The 22,569-nt window shown below is 41.5% G+C and overlaps 1 protein-coding gene across 8 annotated transcripts in view; it reads left to right on the top strand.

Moving 5' to 3' along the window:
* Positions 1-21,885, top strand: part of SLIT2 (slit guidance ligand 2) — a 404,903-nt gene extending 383,018 nt beyond the window's left edge. For all 8 annotated transcript variants that reach the window (XM_027544143.1, XM_027544147.1, XM_027544146.1 and 5 more), the window contains 4 exons: positions 9,788-9,942; positions 17,868-18,159; positions 18,373-18,584; positions 20,112-21,885. In XM_027544143.1, the coding sequence (XP_027399944.1) occupies positions 9,788-9,942; positions 17,868-18,159; positions 18,373-18,584; positions 20,112-20,353 (901 nt within the window). In that variant the 3' untranslated portion in view covers positions 20,354-21,885. The remainder of the gene's footprint in view (positions 1-9,787; positions 9,943-17,867; positions 18,160-18,372; positions 18,585-20,111) is intronic.
* Positions 21,886-22,569: the final 684 nt, after the last annotated feature.

A 22,569-nucleotide genomic window follows, 5' to 3' on the forward strand; every position in this document is an offset into this window, starting at 1 on the left:
GAGAGGATGAGAAAGTTCTCTCTGTAGGATATTGAAAAATTTCCAAGGTCTGTTGCTCAGTTCAAAAGAAAAAAGTGTAGAGAGCTGTGTCAAAACAAAGTAAGGTAGAGAGGAGTGTCTTTGTGTTTTTATTTTCATGTACTTTCATAAAGAAAAAATTAGGGATAGAGAGGAAAGAATGTGATGGAGTCACAACTGGTGTATAAGTACAATTTGATATAAAATTCTGATTTTTGAACCATTTGAATATCATTACAACTCAAAACCAAGATTGAAGTAATGGAAAAGAACAGGTATTCTAAAGACAGTCTGCCTTGATTCAAGTCCCAGATTTGCTATTAACTGTGTGTCTTGGTCAAATTCTGGTCCTCACCTGATAAATGGAGATAATAAATCATAGTTTCATCTTTGTAGGACTGTAGTAAAAATTTTATGATTTGATACATGTGAAGTATTTATAATGCATACCAAATAATAAGTGATGATAGCTGTTGGGATCATAAGTTCAGAATGTCCAGAACTAACTTCATTTCCTTTGCTTCACCCTGGTACATTCCTAATTTCATTGAGAGGCATCACCATCTTCTTGGTCATTGTAGGTGTAATGAATTATTCTTAATCTCTTTCTTTCTTTCACCTTCAACTTGAAATTTGTCCAAAGTCCTATTTCTGGTCCTACTAATTTTCTAACATTTATTTAAATGCCTCTGTCCTTGCTCAGACCTTCTAAGAATATGCACTCTGATAAAAAGTGCCACATCTCCATCATTACAGCAAAGCCCATCAATAATACTGTTGCCATCAGCTTTCACCTAAGGGGCTTAATAAATATTTTCTTTGGTTGAATTAAATTTTCAAATCTTGATGTGTTTCCACTTTATATAACTTTATTAAATATACGTTATACAATGTTTTAAAAGGGAATGTTTTTACATATCCTTACCTCGGAGAATTTGAGTTCAGTTAATTGCATGATTTTATGTTATATGAAATATACCTTGGTAAGACTTTGTTTCCCAAATTATGCATTGTTTAATGTGCTCTTGGAGCATCACATATGGGAATAATTTTGTACACCAGGCGCATTGTTTCAATTACCTAGTTAATTTTCTACATTAATGGGAATGGAATTTGTTTATTTTAGTAAAATGAAATCTGTTGAATTAGGGGAAATGGGCATCCATTAATATTATTTCTATTGTAGTGTATTTGGGGTTTAAAATTTTTGATCTTAGATGTCAATTATTGTCCCAAATGAATCGACATGAGAACCATTATTTCATGGAAATACGTTTAGAGGTAGTACTTGACAAGTTGTAAGTGTGTTTAAGAAAACCAGAATGTAGTACTGGTTTCTTTTCCAGTAGAACGAAAGTGGTGTTCACTTCCTCACTGTATTTCTTACATGATTTCCGTAGACGTGTGTACTGTTAACAGGGCCTGCATGCGTGCACGGGTGTGTGGGGCAATTGTTTTCACATAGCCTGCACTGCAGTCACCTGGAAGGTATGTTAAAATGCAGAGTACTGGGCTCCGCCCTCTAGTTTGTGATTCTGATCCCAGGTGAGCCTCAGTTTTCTTTTCGTTTGCATCTGACCAGGCACCACAACGTGAAAACCACTTGTGTGAAAGTAATACATCTGAGCTGAGTTCTGAGAGCTGATGGTGTGCATTGCTCCTCTTGTCCAGGTTTCAAGACTTCATAGTTGATGTCAGCCTTGTCGGGAATATTTTCCACCACAGTAATCACCAGATGCTACAATTCCAGACTCATTCTGTTTTTCAGAGAGCCAGTTATTAAATATTAGCCTGCACCCTGCTAAGAGAGCTGATCAGCAGCAACAAAGAGGCCGTAAGCAGCCCAACAAATGGGTGGATGTAGAATATGGCATGCAGGCCTAATTGTTAGAATGCTTAGAGAATAGCATAAAGAGGGACTTATTAATAGTGCTATGAATGAATGAATGACAGCCCAAACTTGAAGCCAGCATCAGCAGGAGTCCCTCAGACAGGGACAGAGTAACACTATTTTCTCAAGTAGGCTGATAATCACTTGCCCTTCAAAAGACCTTCTTTTCATCTAGATAGGCAGAAACTTAAAAAAAAAAAATGTTAATCACAACTGTCTGCTTCTTTCTTTAGATTCAAATTAATGTCATTTTCCAAACCAGACAGCTTCTTTGAAGACATAGTCATTACTATTTAAAAATTAGGAAATCAGATGTACACATTACAAAAACACAGGACCAGGCCATGCCTTCATCAGTTTCAGTATTCAGGGAACCTGCACAACGTCAGAGGACTTGCCTCTGCAGACTGTTAGGCTTGCTTAGCTACACAGCCTCTGGGTTATGCAACATACAGGCTTACATTAAGACAAAAAGAATATCATTGGAAAGACAGACAGTAGATAGACTTTATATAGTCTTCTTTCCAAGGTAAATAACTCAGCAGTGCTTGACATGCTATATGGGAAGGCACCACTTTTTATCAGCTTTGTAACTTGGAACAATTTGCACTTCCATTTCATGGGGAGACTTGGAAGTAACTAACCTAAAGTGCCTAGTCTAGGCAGAGTAGGATAATTGGTAATGCTGAGGTTTATGGATACTCTTCATGTTCGGATACACTGATGCTGAAGAATAAGGACTCAGGTGCAAATACTGTTGTTTTACATGTGACTCCTACCTTACGTTCAAATGTAAAGTTTCTCTCTATTTTTAGAGCATTTTCATTTAAATTACATACATACAGTCCCCAACCTATGATGGTTCCACTTAATGATTTTTCAGCTTTATGATGGTGGAAAAGCAATATGCATTCAGTAGAAACCATACTTAAAGGTTTGAATTTTGATCTTTTCCCAGGCTAGCTATATGTGGTATGATACTCTCTTGTGATGCTGGACAGTAACAGCAAGCTAACCATGGGCTCCCAGTCAGCCACCAGTGTAAACAACCAATATACTTACAACTATCCTACTCTGCTTTTCTACTTTCAATCCAATATTCAATAAATTATATGAGATAGTCAATACTTTATTATCAAATAGATTTTGTGTTAGATGATTTTGGCCAACTGTAAGCCAGTATAAGTGTTCTGAGCATGCTTAAGGCAGGCTAGGCTTATGATGTTCAGTAGATTAGGTGTATTAAGTATATTTTCAACTTAACCATACTTTCAATTTACAGTGAGTGTATTCTTCAGTTGTAAGTTGAGGAAGATCTGGAATTTGCTCCAAAATACATTTACTTGATAAATTATTTTGTAAAAACTCCTTCTGAAAGCTCTTATGCAAGTACATAAATACATTTATTCCCATTTGGCATCCCATTTCTTTCCACTTAAACAATTGGGCAGGGAAATTTTTTATTAGCATTCTTACTTCACAGATGAAGCATCTTTAGCCCAGAGATACCAAAATGAGATGGCCAGTTGAATTTGTCTGGTTTCTCATTCCTATTCCACTGCACAGAGTATGTCAACAAATACTTTAAAATTTTTAAAGCAAAAAGCAGGGGTTGACATAAGCGAAGGAAGTGAAATATTTATCTTCACTACTGAAATACCTTAAGATTTACCATGGAGAAAGAAATATTGTCATTGTTAATGTGTCCTGCAGATATAAAGGCAATCAAAGACAATTTAAGGCCCCTCTTCTTTTAAGCCCCAAGTTTTTAAACTCTGTAGCAAAGCACGAGACAATTAACAACTTTCACACATCCATTTAGAAACACAAGAAAATGAATCTCAGGTAACAGATGAGTATAGTAAAACTGAATTACATAATAACCGTAGTAAATGCAATTTATGTTCCCAGTGGAAAGGTTTACTGTTAAGTGGTTCACTTGCGACTTTTGTGAGTCGTGGAATGTATAGTACCCTAGGGAAAAGTGAGAGTGTTTGCCAATACTTACAGGACCCAGAAGGATGTTACACATTGCAAGTGGATAGGTATGAGATGACCATGATAGACTGCAAAATCAATGATGGCTCAGTTTTATTCTGCAACAACTGGTGTGTCGATCACTGTTTTTATTTTAAAAGGGTATATAGATAATAAAGAACTCCTGGGCAAACCCCAGATCTCTGGCTTAAGGAAACAGCATGAAACACTAATTTTGAATACTCTTAGCTTGGCCATATTCTCTTCAGGCTCCATCCACAGAATATCATCTTAAAACCAAAGAACTTAAAAATATTAATTTCACAGTACTTATCTGTTTAAAAGCTTGGCAAAGCCTCACTTAATTCCTAGGAAATACAGATGAGATTAAGTTCAGAACTCTTACTAAGTTCTGGAATCATCAGATTAGACATTGAAAGCCTTTGGGAAGAGAAAAATGTAGTCACTCTGAATTTCACTTATAAATGGGAAAATAGGATCAAAAAACAAGTTTCACATCTATATACCTCATATGCATTTTCATAATCTTCAGCTTTCATTATAAGTTTATTACATATTTTCTCCAGTTCAGTGATTTTTACTAAATACAAGTTGTGCAACCATCATAGAAGATTATTTTCCATAGAATTTCATTCCTGGGCTAGTTGGGAGAGAAATCATCTATTAAAGCCTTGTTACTAACACAACATTGTAAATCAGCTATACTCCAACAAAAATTTTTCTTAAAAAGCTTACTACTGTTGAGAACATGTACCACGACTGAAGCAACTTAGCAGCAGCAGCAGCAGTGCCTGGATCATAAAAAAAGCAAGAGAATTACAGAAAAACTTCTGGTACATTGACTTTGCTAAATCCTTTGACTGTATGGATCACAACAAACTGTAGAAAATTCTTAGAGATGGGAATACCAGACCACCATTCCTGCCTCCTGCAAAACCTATATGCAGGTTAAGAAAAAACAGTTAGAACCAAACATGGAGCAAAGAACTGGTTCAAAATTGGGAAAGGAGTACATCAAGGCTGTATATTGTCACCCTGCTTATTTGACTTATATGCCAAGTACATCATGAGAAATGCCGGGCTGGATGAAGCACAAGCTGGAATCAAGATTGCCAGGAGAAATATCAGTAACTTCAGTTATGCAGACTTCTGCCACCCTTATGGCAGAAAGTGAAGAGGAACTAAAGAGCCTCTTGATGAAAGTGAAAGGGAGAGTGAAAAAGCTGGCTTAAAACTCAGCGTTCAGAAAACAAAGACATTGGCATCTGGTCCCATCCCTTCATGGCAAATAGATGGGAAAACAATGGAAACAGTGACAGACTTTATTTCCTTGGGCTCCAAAATCACTGCAGATGGTGACTGCAGCCATGAAATAAAAAGATACTTGCTCCTTGGAAGAAAAGCTATGACCAGCCTGGACAGTGTATTAAAAAACAGAGACATTACTTTGCCAACAAAGATCCATATACTTTGCTGACAAAGGTCCATATAGTGAAAGCTATGATTTTTCCAGTAGTCATGTATGGATGTGAGAGTTGGACCTTAATAAAGAACGCTGAGGGCCAAAGAGTTGATACTTTCAAACTGTGGTGTTGGAGAAGACTCTTGAGAGTCCCTTGGACAGCAAGGAGATCAAACCAGTCAATTCTAAAGGAAATCAACGCTGAATATTCGCTGGAAGTGCTGATCCTGAAACTGAAGCTCCAATACTTTGGCCACCTGATGCAAAGAACTGACTCATTTGAAAAGACCCTGATGCTGAGAAAAATTGAAGGCAGAAGGAGAAGGGGACAACAGAGGAGGAGATGGTTGGGTGGCATCCCCAACTCAATGGACATGAGTTTGAGCAAGCTCCAGGAGATGGTGAAGGACAGGGAAGCCTGACGTGCTGCAGTCCATGAAGTCGCAAAGAGTTGGACACGAATAAGCGACTGAACAATAGTGCTTGCATTGTTTGCTTGTGTTATTATATTTCTACCAATCTTTAGTGTCGTCAAACAGTTAATGTTAAAAATAAAGCTGAGCTAACTTAATTTCCTCTTGAAGAAGATTCTGAAATAGTATCCAATTATTTATATAATGATGATGATAATGGTGATGCAGATGGTAATACCAATGCATACCATTTAACTTTGCACTTTCTGTAGGCTAGATGTTTTGCTCTGCATTAAAGCAAAAAAAAATATTTCACAGGGATAGACCTCAGTTTAAGCATAGGAAGGGGGAATATTTGCTAACATTTACTGAAGAGATGATTGAAGTTTATTAGCACTATGGGGTCGCACAGAGTTGGACACTACTAAAGTGACTTAGCAGCAGCAGCAGCAGCAGCAGCAAGTAACTTATCTAAAGTTAAACATTTAATAAATGCAAGACCAGAATTCAAATCCAAGTTTATCTGCCTCCAAAATCTGTATGTTTAACTAGTAGTTGCTATTACTATTTAGCATATGCCTTTTGAAGAGTCATATTTAAGACCACTAACAGTTGGTATGTAGCTTTATTTAGAAAGTATTTTCTTTGTATATTGGACTTTCTGGATGGCTCAGTGGTAAAGAATCTGCTGATCACTAGTGGAGATGAAGGAGACATGGGTTCGATCCCTGGGTCCTGGATATCCCCTGCAGGAGCAAATGGCAACCCACTCCAGTGCTGTTGACTGGAGAATTCCATGGACGGAGAAGCCTGGCAGGCTACAGTCTATGGGGTCCCAGAGTCAGATGCGACTTAGCACACCTGTAGTTGGAAATGTAGTGACATTTGCTCAGTCATGTCCCACTCTTTGCAACCCCATGAACTATACAGTCCATGGAATTCTCTAGGCCAGAATACTGGACTGAGTAGTCTTTCCCTTCTCCAGGGGATCTTCCCAAACCAGGGATCGAACCTGGGTCTCCCGCATTGCAGGTGGATTCTTTACCAGCTGAGCCACAAGGGAAAGCAAGCACACCCGTATTCCTTGTATATTATCTCTGTTGATTTTAGTGGTGTCATTTGTTGGGATAATTAAATGGGTATGGGGCAAAAAAATTGTTTGGCACATCTAACATTTATTTTTTTTAAGATGGTATCTGAAACAGGTTATCAAAATCCCCATACATGTGGACACTTTTAACTACTTAAGACCAGAGAACATCAAGTGTTTTCACAGCTGTGCATTATGGTTTATATTGTTAGATCACAAAAAGCATTTTGGTCTATGCTGGCAAACAATGGAATATGATTAGACTCCTGTGATAAGAACGATACAGAAATGTTAATACATTTTTTTCATTATTTTCCAGGCTTGACCTATTTGCAAATTTAAGTATCAGTGCCTGGAAATTTAAGCAATCATTTTGCTTAGGGAGGGCTTCCCTGGTGGCTCAGTGATAAAGAATCCACCTGCCAATGCAGAAGCCACAGTAGACGCAGGTTCAATCTCTGGTTCGGGAAGATCCCCTAGAGGAGGAAATGGCAACCCACCCCAGTATTCTTGCCTGGGGAATCCCATGGACAGAGGAGCCTGGTGGGCGACAGTCCATGGGGTCCCAGAGAGTCGGACACAACTGAGTGACTGAGCACGCATGCATGCTTGCTTGGGGAGTATTAGGTATTCCCAGTCTTCCTATTATATGTTCCCATATTTCTCTTTTTGAACCATTTTTCCAGTCTTTCCAATCAATATCTCAAATATTCGCTCTTTAATTTTCACTATCAATCCTATTTTTTTCTTTGTTTGTCCCCTGTTTCATTGGCCTGATATAACACTTGTACTAGATTAACAATCACCTTTAAACCTTATAGCACCTACTTACTAATTGCACCTAACTTCATTTTCAGTTGTCATGTTCTGTTTACCTAAAATTTTTAATCTCTTTGGTTTTGTCCATTTTATGTATTTCCATAAGCCCTCTCAAAGTTTTTAGAAGGTGGCAGTAATGATTGTTAGACCTGACCCTTAAAAGTTATAGAAGAGAAACTGGAGAACCATTATCATCACTAGATTCTCTAGATATGACTATGTTAAGCATTCCAATTAATCTGCTATTCCCACCTCTCCACTGAGAATCATCTTCATAGTAATCTCGTTTGATGGAAAATCTTCTGAAAATTGCAAATAAAATGAGGGTATATTTTCAATTAACAAATTTCAAAAACTACAGTGATCTTACCAAGTTGCTTCTTCCTGTATTTTTGTGCATGTTTGATTATGGTAAGTGTTACTGTATAGTGCTTAAGAGTGCAGAGACCAATGATCCCCTAACATCACTGCCTAAAGAGTATATTTGGCACAGCTGTAGGCTCCTTATGTTTTGAACACAATTTGGAGTAACAGCAGCTGAAGAAGAGAAACTCTAATAGCATTTAAAATGCATACATTATGTTTTGTAATTTCTGCAAACCAGAAGATTGTGACTACATACTAATAAAATGTACTCATTTCCGCTTATCCCAATGGGAGGGCTTTCCTGGTGGCTCAGATGGTAAAGAATCCACCTGCATTGCAGGTGACCTGAGTCCAATCCCTGGATCGGGAAGATCCCATGGAGAAGGAAATGGCAACCTATTCCAGTATTCTTACCTAGAGAATCCCATGGACAGAGGAACCTGGTGGGCTACAGTCCATGGGGTCACAAAAAGCTGGACACAACTGAGCAGCCGACACTATCCCAATGGGAGAACTTTTGTATTACCTAAGAAAACTTTTGTGTTACATAAGAATTATAAAAGATTGTATCTCCCTGAAAATATTCATTTTAAAATCAATTAAGTTCAGTTCAGTTCAGTTGCTCAGTCATGTCCAACTCTTTGCCACCCCATGAATTGCAGCACTCCAGGCCTCCCTGTCCATCAGCAACTCCCAGAGTTCACTCAAACTCACGTCCATCGAGTCAGTGAAGCCATCCAGCCATCTCATCCTCTGTCGTCCCCTTTTCTTCCTGCCCCCAATCCCTCCCAGCATTAGAGTCTTTTCCAATGAGTCAACTCTTAACATGAGGTGGCCAAAGTACTGGAGTTTCAGCTTTAGCATCATTCCTTCCAAAGAACACCCAGGGCTGATCTCCTTTAGAATGGACTGGTTGGATCTCCTTGCAGTCCAAGGGACTCTCAAGAGTCTTCTCCAACACCACAGTTCAAAAGCATCAATTCTTTGGCGCTCAGCTTTCTTCACAGTCCAACTCTCGCATCCATACATGACCACTGGAAAAACCATAGCCTTGACTAGACGGACCTTTGTTGGCAAAGTAATGTCTCTGCTTTTGAATATGCTATCTAGGTTGGTCATAACTTTTCTTCCAAAGAGTAAGTGTCTTTTAATTTCATGGCTGCAGTCACCATCTGTAGTTATTTTGGTGCCCAAAAAATAAAGTCTGACACTGTTTCCCCTGTTTCCCCATCTATTTCCCATGAAGTGATGGGACCAGATGCCATGATCTTCGTTTTCTGAATGTTGAGCTTTAAGCCAACTTTTTCACTCTCCTCTTTCACTTTCATCAAGAGGCTTTTGAGTTCTTCACTTTCTGCCATAAGGGTGGTGTCATCTGCATATCTGAGGTTATTGATATTTCTCCCAGCAATCTTGATTCCAGCTTGTGCTTCCTCCAGCCCAGCATTTCTCATGATGTACTCTGCATATAAGTTAAATAAGCAGGGTGACAGAACACAGCCTTGATGTACTCCTTTTCCTATTTGAAACCAGTCTGTTGTTCCATGTCCAGTTCTAACTGTTCCTTCCTGACCTGCATATAGGTTACTTATTACTTATCTTTATTAATATTGGATAGGAGTATATTTTCCCCAAAAGAACTTAGTCCAGTTTGTATTGTACCTCCTTTTCTTTAATAAATAGATAATTGGAGAATCAGCTAAGTTATTGTGTTTTGTTTTTTGTTTTAGTGTGGAGACAATCAATGACGGAAATTTTCACATTGTGGAACTACTTGCCCTGGATCAAAGTCTCTCCCTCTCAGTGGATGGAGGGAGCCCCAAAATCATTACCAACTTGTCAAAACAGTCCACTCTGAATTTTGACTCCCCACTCTATGTTGGAGGTAAGCCCTTTCTCAAATTTCATGGATTCCCAAACAATCCTGAAGTTGTTGATGCCTGGTGCCATGGTCATTGATCAATCATTGATGGACAGCAAGGATAGAAAAGAAAGAGTCCTAGATGGGTATAAGAGTCTATTTTGTAATGCTGACCCTGGGTCTAACTAAATATGTAGTCGGGAGGAGAAGGACATTAATGTTTCTTTTGTGTCTATCACTTGCTAGCTGATTTACCCATCAGATAATTATTTGATGTGGTGTATGGAAAAAGAAAGCTGGTTATAAGTCAAATCAGACAATGAAAAAGATGAGAAAACAAGTTTGATGCAAACTGAGGAGTACATGACCCACCCCAGCTCCCTTAAGGAGGGTAACACTACCAGCTTCAGTCAGATGTCGCTGTGCTTGAGTGTCTTCACTACTAGTCACAAACTCATCTACAGGATAGGATAGTTATTAATGAAATCAAATGAATGAATGAACAAGTTAAATTCACAAATTGTACTGGGGCAATGGGAAGTACTTCTGTTGAGCTCAGACCTTAAGGGGAATGATAAAGAGAGAAGGTTGGAAAGGTGGTTTAGGGCTTGAAAAGACAGAGTGAAGACTATTTTTAAGCAACAAGAAGGCAGATGAGCAAATATATGAGGGATGGACAGAGATCTGAAGGCGCGCAAAGAAAAGGAACCACAGTGGGGAAACCTTGCACTCTTGCATAAATCTGGAGGAGTGGATATAACCTGGAGATAGAATTTCAAATTTCAAGCAAATGAGTAAGAAAGCATATGATGGTGAATTGAGTTGCATCGAATTAAATTACATTGAACTGAGATGAATTGACAGATAAAATCAACTCATTTTACAGATAAATAAGCCAAAGTTTCTGAATGGGTCAGTGTAACCAATTTCTTCACCATGACAGGTATTTTCAACTTTACACCAATTATTTTCACAAGAACAACCTTGGGATGCTACATATTTTTACCAACCCCTCAAAGCCTTCCCTAAAAGCAGTTTTGAAAAATTTCTGAAATTCCAGAGCACCTCTGATTTTAATAATTTTAGCAGTAGACAATCTGAACTCTCCTATAGAATGCAATTTTTTTAAAAAGCAGTTAAAAGTCTTTGGTACAGTTCTGTAAAGATTTATTGAACACCTCCCATAAGCTGAGAACTAAGTTAATAGAGGCATAAAGAATGAAAAACTGAAAAAGAATCATCCCTTCTGTACCCAGGGGAGTGGAGAAGACAGACACATCCTCATGAAACCATAATGCATTGTAATAAAAGTATCTTATAGAAAGTCTGGGCAGCAAGATAACTGATCTCTTTGCTTCATGGGAATCACATTATGGGATTCATTAACAGGCAAGAGCCTCCATTGTTGCCTGTACTACAGTGAATGGCAGTTGAAAGTCACTGATGTTACCTGTGGTTGGAGAGAAAAGAAATTATATTTGCTAAGCACCTGCTGTGTTCTCAGCATAATGCTTCTTTTACAGTCTTACCCCCAGAGACTGTAGGAAGTAGGTATGATTTTTTGTTTTATAATCCCTAAGGGAGTATCTCAGGGACTCCATAGAACATGTCCAAGTTCACAAAGCTATGAAGCTATGATAGAGACCTCGTTTGAGTTCAGGTCTGTCTGCACCCAAAGCCACCTGCATTGATATTCACTTCTTAATATTGAGCAGAAAAGTAAACAGTCTAACTTCTGTGGCTTTTTGTTTCTTTCTGGACTTGTCCTTCACCTGATTTTTTTATACTTTCATTAGAGATCATTTCACTGAGTCTTCTAAAACCCCTTTAGAATGTAGTTAAAAAAATAAATAAGTATTGAATGGGAATGCTTGGGCCAGACGCCTGGTAGTGCAGTGGTTAGGACTGTGCTTTCAATGCAGAGGGTATGGATTTGACCCCTGGTTGGAGAACTAAGATCCCACACGCCACATGGCATGGCCAATAAGTAAGTAAGTAAAGAAGGCAGAGCACCAAAGAATTGATGCTTTCAAACTGTGGTGTTGGAGAAGACTCTTGAGAGTCCTTTGGACTGCAAGGAGATCAAACTAGTCAATCCTAAAGGAAATCAACAGTGAATATTCACTGGTAGGACTGATGCCGAAGCTGAAGCTTCAATACTCTGGCCACCTGATGTGAAGAGCTGACTCACTGCAAAAAGACTCTGATGCTGGGAAAGACTGAGGGCAGGAGGAGAAGGAGGAGACAGAGGACAAGATGGTCAGATGGAATCACTGACTGAACGGACATGAGTCTGAGCAAACTCCAGGAGATAGTGAGAGACAGGGAAGCCTGGCACGCTGCCATTCATGGGGTCACAAATAGTCGGACATTACTTAGTGACTAAACAACAAAGAAAGTAAATAAATAGAATTCCATGTTTTTAAAAAAGAACATTTTTCAAAAAGGGGGAAAGAAGAGTTTTTATTCAGCACTACCAAGTCCTTTGACTGTGTGGATCACAATAAACTGGAAAATTCTGAAAGAGATGGGAATACCAGACCACCTGACCTGCCTCTTGAGAAACCTGTATGCAGGTCAGGAAGCAACAGTTAGAACTGGACATGGAACAACAGACTGGTTCCAAATAGGAAAAGGAGTACATCAAGGCTGTATATTGTCACCCTGCTTATTTAACTTATATGCAGAGTACATCATGAGAAATGCTGGGCTGGAAGAAGCACAAGCTGGAATCAAGATTGCCGGGAGAAATATCAATAACCTCAGGTATGCAGATGACACCACCCTTATGGCAGAAAGTGAAGAGGAACTCAAAAGCCTCTTGATGAAAGTGAAAGAGGAGAGTGAAAAAGTTGGCTTAAAGCTCAACATTCAGAAAATGAAGATCATGGCATCTGGTCCCATCACTTCATGGGAAATAGATGGGGAAACAGTGGAAACAGTGACAAACTTTATTTTTCTGGGCTCCCAAATCACTACAGATGGTGATTGCAGCCATGAAATTAAAAGGCACTTACTCCTTGGAAGGAAAGTTATGACCAACCTAGATAGCATATTCAAAAGCAGAGACATTACTTTGCCAGCAAAGGTCCGTCTAGTCAAGGCTATGGTTTTTCCAGTTGTTATGTATGGATGTGAGAGTTGGACTGTGAAGAAAGCTGAGTGCCAAAGTGCTTTTGAACTGTGGTGTTGGAGAAGACTCTTGAGAGTCCCTTGGACTGCAAGGAGATCCAACCAGTCCATCCTAAAGGAGACCAGTCCTGGGTGTTCATTGGAAGGAGTGATGCTGAGGCTGAAACTCCAGTACTTTGGCCACCTCATGGGAAGAGTTGACTCATTGGAAAAGACTCTGATGCTGGGCGGGATTGGGGGCTGGAGGAGAAGGGGACGACAGAGGATGAGATGGCTGGATTGCTTCACTGACTCGATGCACATGAGTTTGGGTGAACTCTGGAAGTTGGTGATGGACAGGGAGGCCTGGCGTGCTGTGGTTCATGGGGTCGCAAAGAGTTGGACACGACTGAGCGACTGAACTGAACTGAACTGAACCAGTCCTTCTAAGGATAGAGGGCTTGGAAGGATGCAGACAGTGCCTCTGTCCTCTCAAGCCTGAAGAAAACCACTTTCAATCGGCCTCATTGCCAGAGAGTGCACTGGGCTCATTTCCTTCCCTCTCAGAGGAGAGTCTTAAGGGTGATTCACATTTAAAAAATAGAATACAATCCTAAGACCATGGTCCTGTATTCTTTATGATAAAGGCAGAAGAAGCTGAATTAGCAAAGGAGAGAAAGGTAGATGACCTCTGCAAAGAGGAACACTCTGCAGGGAGGCTAGCCTGAAGGTGATACATTCCATGCCATAAGCCTCTCCAAGAGTATTTTCTGTCAAAACAGGGAGGCAGCTTTCTCCACCCTTGGGTTTCAGCTACCCGTGATATAGCCTTTCCATAAAACAAAACAATGTGATCCTCATGTTTTTGTGTATAAAAGTCCAACCAGAACACATATTAGTGTAGTGTTAGTTGCCCTGTTGTGTCTGACTCTTTGCGACCCCACAGATTGTAGTCCGCCAGTCTACTCTGTCCATGGGATTCTCCAGGCAAGAATACTGGGGTGGATTGCCACTCCCTTCTCCAGAGGATCTTCCCGACCCAGGGATCGAGTCCCGCTGTCCTGCATTGCAGGCAAACTGTTTACTGTTTGAACTACAGGGAAGACCTGTATTAATGAGATTTTTTTTTAAGACCCACACATTGAGGCACCCTCCACGCATCACAAATCCTCTCCTAATGTCCCTATTGGACAGTGTTGACAAAACCTCAGTGTTGACACTTGGTCCCTTTATTGTCACTCTGAAACATGTAGGGCTTGTTAAGGCTAAAAGGTATCTACTAAATTAACTGTTGTTTATGAATAGTAAATCCCATCTATGGTCCATGGCATAGAGGAAAGGCTGAAGGAAAAAAATCCCTGGACCTTACTTTTGTTTTTATCAGTTAAAACTTAGTTCTCTGGTCAGAAGTCTACCAAGCACCTGAAAACGTTGAGTTATGATAGTTCTTGACTTCATAATATCCTACCGAAAGTAACTATATGTGTAATGTATCAACATTTTCGTTTACAAGTTACTACAATCAAAACTAGACCTGTATCATTGTTAACTTTGGGAATAGAAAGAACACACTTACTGATTGCTTCTCCCTGCCATGGAACTTCATGTCTGTACTTTAGTCTTTACATGCGCATATATGCATGTTGTGTGAGCTCTTGAAATAGTTTTGGAAGAAGTTCTTTTTTAACTTCTGAAGAAAGGATCATAAATGTACAGATATTAGAGTCCACATGTTTTTGCAGAATGGATATGATTACATTTGGAGAAGGCAATGGCACCCCACTCCAGTACTCTTGCCTGGAAAATCCCAGGGACAGGGGAGCTCGGTGGGCTGCAGTCCATGGGGTCGTGAAGAGTTGGACACGACTGAGTGACTTTACTTTCACTTTTTACTTTCACGCATTGGAGAAGGAAATGGCAACCCACTCCAGTGTTCTTGCCTGGAGAATCCCAGGGACGGGGGAGCCTGGTGGGCTGCCGTCTCTGGGGTCGCACAGAGTCGGACACGACTGAAGTCACTTAGCAGCAGCAGCATGATTACATTAGAAGAACTTATCCCCTTGGGCTTCCCTGATGGCTCAGTGGAATCCACCTGCCAGTGCAGGAAACACAGATTCAATCCTTGGTCTGGATAGATCCCACGTTCCATGGAACAACTAAACCCGTGCACCACAACGATGGAGCCTGTGCCCTAGAGCCCGGGAAATGCTACTACTGAGCCCATGTGCCACAACTGCCGAAGCCTGCGTGCCCTAGAGAAGAGAAGCAAGAGAAGCCACCGCAATGAGAAATCCATGCATTGCAACTAGAGAGTAGTCCCAGCTCACCACAACTAGAGAAAAGCCCACACAGCAAAGAAGACTCAGCATATCGAATAATAAGTAAATAAATAATGTTTCAAAGCCTCTTCAAAAAGAAGAGGAGGAAGAACTCACCCCCAAACAAGAAATTTACAGTTATTAGTCCTCTCCTGGAAATGGAACATTCTGTCCTTTTGACCCCATTCTAGGAAGCAATCCAGTTACCAAGGCCAAACAGGCAGACTAAAAACCCAAACTCACGACTTTTAATCCACGACACCTAATTCAGCAGGCCCATTTGCATCAGATTCAGCTGAGCTATATGTTTTTATTTCTGTGCCCACACCTTCCTTCTGGGTCAGAATCTCAGGTGGGGAAAAAAGGGGGCCTGGGAAGCCGCCTTCTGAACAGCGCCCCTCTGGTGGGTCTTAGATATTTCAAGCTGGGAAACAGGTGGTGCATCCATGGGCATTACAGATGAGAAAACTGAGCCCCAGAAGAGAGGAAATGACTGGCCCGAATGCACACAGTCCAAAAATACAGGCTTTGATCTCTAGCCTAGTGGTTTTGCATAAGCCACTGTCTGACTTTGGTACCTCCTAGACCTCGAATGGGTCTCCTTTGAATGGGAGAGAAGATGCTACCCAGAGAGTACTGTGGTTCTTGGTCTTTATAACCAACAAACCTAGAGAGTGAGAGCCATGGTCTTTCCCAGCTTCAGAGCCCCCAGCCAGTAGATCAGAGTCGAGTGCAGGGGAGAATGTCAGCTGCTCTGAAGACCTTGGCTCCATCCCCTCCCCAACTGCTTCACATAGGATCCCATCCAGGAACTATTTCAGAGTCTGGCTTAGGTCATGGAAAGATTCCTCAGCTTTAACAAATGAGGGTTACCATATGACTGTCACTAGTGGGATATACATGTGTGTATATATGTGTGTATGTATATATTTATGTGTGTATATATATTTGTATGTGTGTGTATGCATATATATGTGTATGCACATATATATATATACACACACATATGCATATACATCCCCTGGAGAGGGGCATGGCAACCCACTCCAGTATTCTTGCCTGGGGAAATCCTATGGACAGAGAAGACTGGCAGGCTACAGTCCATGTGGTCACAAACAGTCGGACATGACTGAAGCAACTTATCACACTACACATATATATGTGTGTATGTGTGGTGTGTGTATATATATAGATGGGGCTTCCCTGGTAGCTCAGCTGGTAAAGAATCCACCTGCACTGCTGGAGACCCCAGGTCGATTCCTGGGTTGGGGAGATCCCCTGGAGAAAGGCTAGGCTACTCACTCCAGTATCCTTGCCTGAAGAATCCCATGGACAGAGGAGCCTGGTGGACTACAGTCCATGGGGTTACAAAGAGTCAGACACAACTGAGCGACTAAGCACTTACACACACACACATACACACACAAGATTGCAAATTCTGGTTTTGGAAGAATTTAATTTATAGCCCCAATTTCTTGGAATATGAATGTTTCACCCAATTAGCAAGGGAATAAATAAAATGTGAATGAGGTGCTATCTTGATAGGAAGCAGGGTGAGTTTTTCTGGCAATGACATCCGTGGCTGAGCTTGAGACGTTGCCAGTGTTGTGCTGGACTAGTTGCCAGCTTGAAATTTGTCAGGACTGGGGCGAATGGTCGTCGTGAATCTCAGCTCTCATCCTCTGAAAATCAATGGATTGAACTATGGCCTGAGATTAGGGAAGTTTGTCTTATCAGCCTAATTCTAACCTAGTCTTACTAATGACATTGAGCATGTCCTCTGAGCTCTCTGGGCCCTGGGGTTGGTCAGGAAATAAAAACTACTTTGTGAAACCCTAGGCTTCAGGGGTGTGTGTCCAGGTTGGGAGTTGGGTGTGGAGGTAAAGGAGCAGGAATCCTTCTCCCATTCCCACTTACTTTTAAGTACAGTGACCCGAATTTAGATTTTATAAATTGGGGGCAGGAGGAGAAGGGGACAACAGAGAGGTGGCTGGATGGCATCACCGACTTGATGGACATAGTTTGAGTGAACTCTGGGAGTTGGTAATGGACAGGGAGGCCTGGCGTGCTGCAATTCATGGGGTCCCAAAGAGTCGGACACGACTGAGCAACTGATCTGAACTGAAGGTTTTTAAAAACCAAATGTTAAAAATTAAAAATGGACTGCCAGTGAACCTGGGGTCTTTATTCTAGTTGTGCCTTAGAATTGCCTGGAGCACCTTCCAAAAAATAAAAACGAAGAAACATACATCCCTTCTCCCTCCCCCGCTCCACTCAGGTAATCTGATCAAATCAGTCTGGGCTGAGGCCCCAAGCATCAGTGTTTCTTCAAAGATCCAGTGTGATTCTGATGTGCAGCCTGGCTGAGAACCGCAGGACAGGATGCTTGTTCTGCTTGGTTCTCCTAAAGAAGAGTTGCACAGACTGCTCCCATCCCACTGGAAGAGCTAAGAGGGTCCGGGTGGCCCCTGGCTGAGGAACCCCAGGGAACCTGGCTTCTGACTCGGTGTCCCTCCCCAGGCATGCCCGGGAAGAACAACGTGGCCGCAGCTCTGCGCCAGGCCCCTGGGCAGAATGGCACCAGCTTCCACGGTTGCATCCGGAACCTTTACATCAACAGCGAACTTCAGGACTTCCGGAAGGTGCCCATGCAGACCGGCATCCTGCCTGGCTGTGAACCATGCCACAAGAAGGTGTGTGCCCACGGCACATGCCAGCCCAGCAGCCAGGCTGGCTTCACCTGCGAGTGCGAGGAAGGATGGACAGGGCCCCTCTGTGATCAGAGGACCAATGACCCCTGTCTTGGAAATAAGTGAGTTTGGGCTGCTTGGGAGTTAAACCCACATTCTCCAACCCTGAAACCCATACTGAAGAAAGGAAAGAAGGAAAGGGGGAAGGGATAGAGGGGAGAGAAAGAAGTCAGTCCATTAGCACTGTCTCCCTTACATTCCCTCCCTCATCCCCGCTCCGTTCCTATCCTCTCTGCCTAACGCATTTCCATCCTTGCATTCCTCCTCCTCTGTAGATGCGTCCACGGCACCTGCCTGCCCATCAATGCGTTCTCCTACAGCTGCAAATGCCTAGAGGGCCATGGGGGCGTCCTCTGTGATGAAGAGGAGGATCTGTTTAACCCATGCCAGGCGATCAAGTGCAAGCATGGGAAATGCAGGCTCTCAGGACTGGGGCAGCCCTACTGTGAATGCAGCAGTGGATACACCGGGGACAGCTGTGATCGAGGTGAGCCGGGCCAGCTGGGCCCCTCCCTCTGTCTTGGCAGAGCAAGAGGGGCCGTCGTCTTTGAAAAGAGAGAAAGGGAGACACACAGAGAGGAGAGTGACTTGAGAAATGCCAGCTCTTTGCACTATCTGCAGTTGTTCTTATTGATTTACTTTCGAGTGTAAGGCAGGCACAGATACGGAAGGTACTGAACCTCCATGGCAGGCTTCCTTTGTGGCTCAGCTGGTAAAGAATCGCCTGCAATGCGGGAGACCTGGGTTCCATCCCTGAGTTGGGAAGATTCCCCTGGAGTAAGGCAACTCACTCCAGTATTCTGGCCTAAAGAATTCCATGGACTGTATAGTCCATGGGATCGCAAAGAGTCCGACACGACTGAGTGACTTTCACTTTCACTGTCAAACCTCCGCGGCAGAATGTTACATGGCCTTCACATGTCTTCCCGTGTTGTGATTTGCTATGTAAATGCTCCTTTTTCTGTTATGCAGAAGGTCGTTTCCTTCATTCCTTCTTACCTTTGGGCCTCCCAGTGGCTCAGATGGTAAAAAATCTGCCTGCAATGCTGGAGATCCAGGTTTGATCCCTGGGTCAGGAAGGTCATCTGGAGAAGGAAATGGCAACCCACTCCAATATTCTTGCCTGGAGAATCCCATGAACAGAGAAGCCTGGTGAGCTACAGTCTATGGGGTCGCAAAGAGTCAGACATGACTGAGCAACTAACACTTTCACTTTTCTTACCTTCATCTGCTGTTCTCCTCTGTATAGATCACTCATTCATCTTCTGGCACAGAAAAGAAGGTGCTAATAATTCTGCTCTAGCTTTAGGACAAAATCACCTTTGAGCTTAGAATCAACTGATTTAAGATAGCAAATTATGCAGGAGAGAGGGACAGAAATGGGCTGACATTTCAACCCACGTACTTCCTTCTCCTGTGTCTGCGTGATCAGGATGTGCTCCACCTCCAGCTGGCAGAGATTTTGTTGTGTGGATAGGGGTGATGAGATGAAAGGAACGTGCCTGTGGAGGCTTCTAGCAGATGGCTCTTTTTGAACTAGTTCGTACTCGGGTGATTTATGAAGTTAGTGGAATGTTACTTGTATTAAGTAACAGATTGAATGGTATTAAACTCTAGGTCTAATAAATTAAATTGCATACTCTCTGAAACGGTGCCCTGTGGTAAGCAAAACCAGCTGTTAGTAGTATAAAAACAGAAGATGTATATTTTTGCTATATAAAAGAGAAGATTTAGGAAGCCAATTTTCTTGTCGGTCCAAAAGCATAGTATTTTTATAGTCCACATATAGAGTATTCAGTTGCTCAAAATAAAGGCCAAGAAGAAGTCTTCTGCAAGGAACAGAGCAGACTGTGCCACCAGCCTGTAATAACAAATTTGAGCAAAATGCTGAAAATAGCCCTTACAAACCGGAAGCCAAAGCAGCATCTCCCTAACTGAGCAGTAGATTCATAGCCACTTCGCACAACTTACAGCAACTGCCCTTACACTGCCTGTGCTGTTTGTTCTTTTCTAGAAATCTCTTGTCGAGGGGAACGGATAAGAGATTATTACCAAAAGCAGCAGGGCTACGCCGCTTGCCAGACGACCAAGAAGGTGTCTCGGTTGGAATGCAGAGGGGGCTGTGCAGGCGGGCAGTGCTGCGGACCTCTGAGGAGCAAGAGAAGGAAATACTCTTTCGAATGCACTGATGGGTCCTCGTTTGTGGACGAGGTGGAGAAGGTGGTAAAGTGTGGCTGTACCCGCTGCGCTTCCTAAACGCATCCCTGGCAGCTTTGGTCTTTGGAAAATGTTGTCTACTTCTTGACCCTGTTGGACTCATGAATGCTTCATAGTGAAAATATTTGAAATATATTGTAAAATACAGAACAGACTTATTTTTATTATGAGAATGAAGACTTTTTTTCTGCATTTAGAAAAAAAAGAAATGCTTGAACTAAAGCTTCCCCAATGCTGGAGAAGTATAAAGAATGATACACCTGGAGGCATTAGGACAACCATGCGAACCATGATAACTTGGATTCAGCCTTTAATTTGCTGGAGATCAGCAGAAGCACATACCCAAGAGAGAGACAAGGTTCTCTCTGCTGATGAGAAGTTGCCCAGAGCATAATACTCTGCGCCCTGGTTCTCATCTACATGGTTCATAAGGAAGGACAGACCAAGCACATGTGTGTGAGTGAGGGTGCAAGGCAGATGAATGGAACTCCAGAATTCACAGCCGGAATGAATGGATGAGAAATATTTTATGCAAAACATAAGGTATCCTGAAGACCGGGGTTCCATTCATGAGAGGAGATGAGAGCGCTAAAATAAATTTTATCTTCTTTTTAAACGTCAGCATGTTAGCAGGAGAAGCACACAAAAGTGTTTATCTACCGTTTTCCAGTATTAATTTTTTGTAATATAAATGACAAAGGAGATGATAAAGAACCAATAGATTATTGATAAATAAATTAGTAATAATATGAATTTTTGTTTCTATGAGTTCTAAACAGCCCTATACAGTATTCGGTTTCCATGAGAAATATTTATTGTATCAAAGTACATTGTACTTAACATTTTAGGCCATCCTTTTGCTGTTTCTCGATGCTTTAATATATATTAATTTATAATTGTCCTGATATTTTTGTACATTTTTCAAACTTAAAAATCAGGATTCTTTTGTGGGTTTTTTTTTTCTTGGCAATAGTACTAACATAGGGTGTTATCTTGGGATAAATGTGTGTTGATCTGTTTGTTTACCTTGACATCTGACCACTGGTGTCACTGACCTACTGGCCTCATTCAGGACGCCTGCAGAGGGTATGTAAAGTCTATGCGTGAGACGCTCACTGTACAGAGAGAAGCACCCCTCTGCAGCATGTCCTCACAGAACAGAATGGTGTGTAGCAATCGACACTAGAAAAGTAGATCTTTTACAAATTAATATTTCCTTGACCTTTTTTTGCCCTTTTACCGGGGTTGGGGAGGGGAGAGAAAAGGCTGTAATGTCAAGAACTGTGATTTTTTTTTTCACAAACAATAAAGCTCCTTTATGACTTTAATGTTCCCATGTTAACATGTTTGCTGCTAAATTACAATGTAGAATTAATAGAATTTATAGTGGACTGTGCTCTTCCCTCGTTAAAATCCCAGGGTACCCTGTAAAGTTGCAGATGTTTCTTTCCAAAAACTTTTTTTTACAAAGAAAACTAGACGTACATGTATAATTCAGTGTGCTTTGTCTTTCTCCAGACTAATATCAGTTACACTACTGATGTATGTAAATTAAACAGCTATTTACTTCATCTTCAGTTTGTTGGTTTTCTTAGAAACTGCATGCTATTTAGAGCTCCCTCCTTAAGAATGTGTTAATCAAGGTGCTACCAAAAGAGCAGGGAAGGAAATTTGTACCTCTTTGATGCCAGAAATTGGTTTGAGATTAGCATACTGTCACATCTTGGGGTTTGGGGTGGCCACATGAAAGAGATGGAGGGCATAACACGTTCTTGGCTAATAAAAAAAAAGTGCATATTCAATTCATTCCTTCCTCCAAGATATTATAAAATGAAATCTAACTAGACCAAAATGGGACTTTGTTTCTGTTGTTCTTTTCCCCACAGTTAGAACCAAAATGGAAAACTTTTGAAAAGACAAAGAGAACCTTTCTCCACAGGTGCTCTCAGGAAAGGGTTGGTAATATCAATATATGCCATCCAGAACAGGGAAACAACACTGACTGAGTGGAATGTTAACCCTCCCGCATCAGGAGTTCTTTGGTTCCCTGCAAGAAAACCCAGTCGTTTTACTTTTTTGGTCAAGCTGTGCCACATATGTGATCTTCTTTGCCTGACCAGGGATTGAACCTGCGCCCCTTGCGTTGGAAGCATGGAGTCTTAACCCCCTGGACCACCACGGAAGTCCTCTGTAGGGAAATCATGTGTATGTGAGCTTGCATTGATGAGTGCACGCAGACACACACACACACACAC

Source organism: Bos indicus x Bos taurus, chromosome 6, assembly GCF_003369695.1.
Source record: "Bos indicus x Bos taurus breed Angus x Brahman F1 hybrid chromosome 6, Bos_hybrid_MaternalHap_v2.0, whole genome shotgun sequence".
Taxonomy (NCBI): domain Eukaryota; kingdom Metazoa; phylum Chordata; class Mammalia; order Artiodactyla; family Bovidae; genus Bos; species Bos indicus x Bos taurus.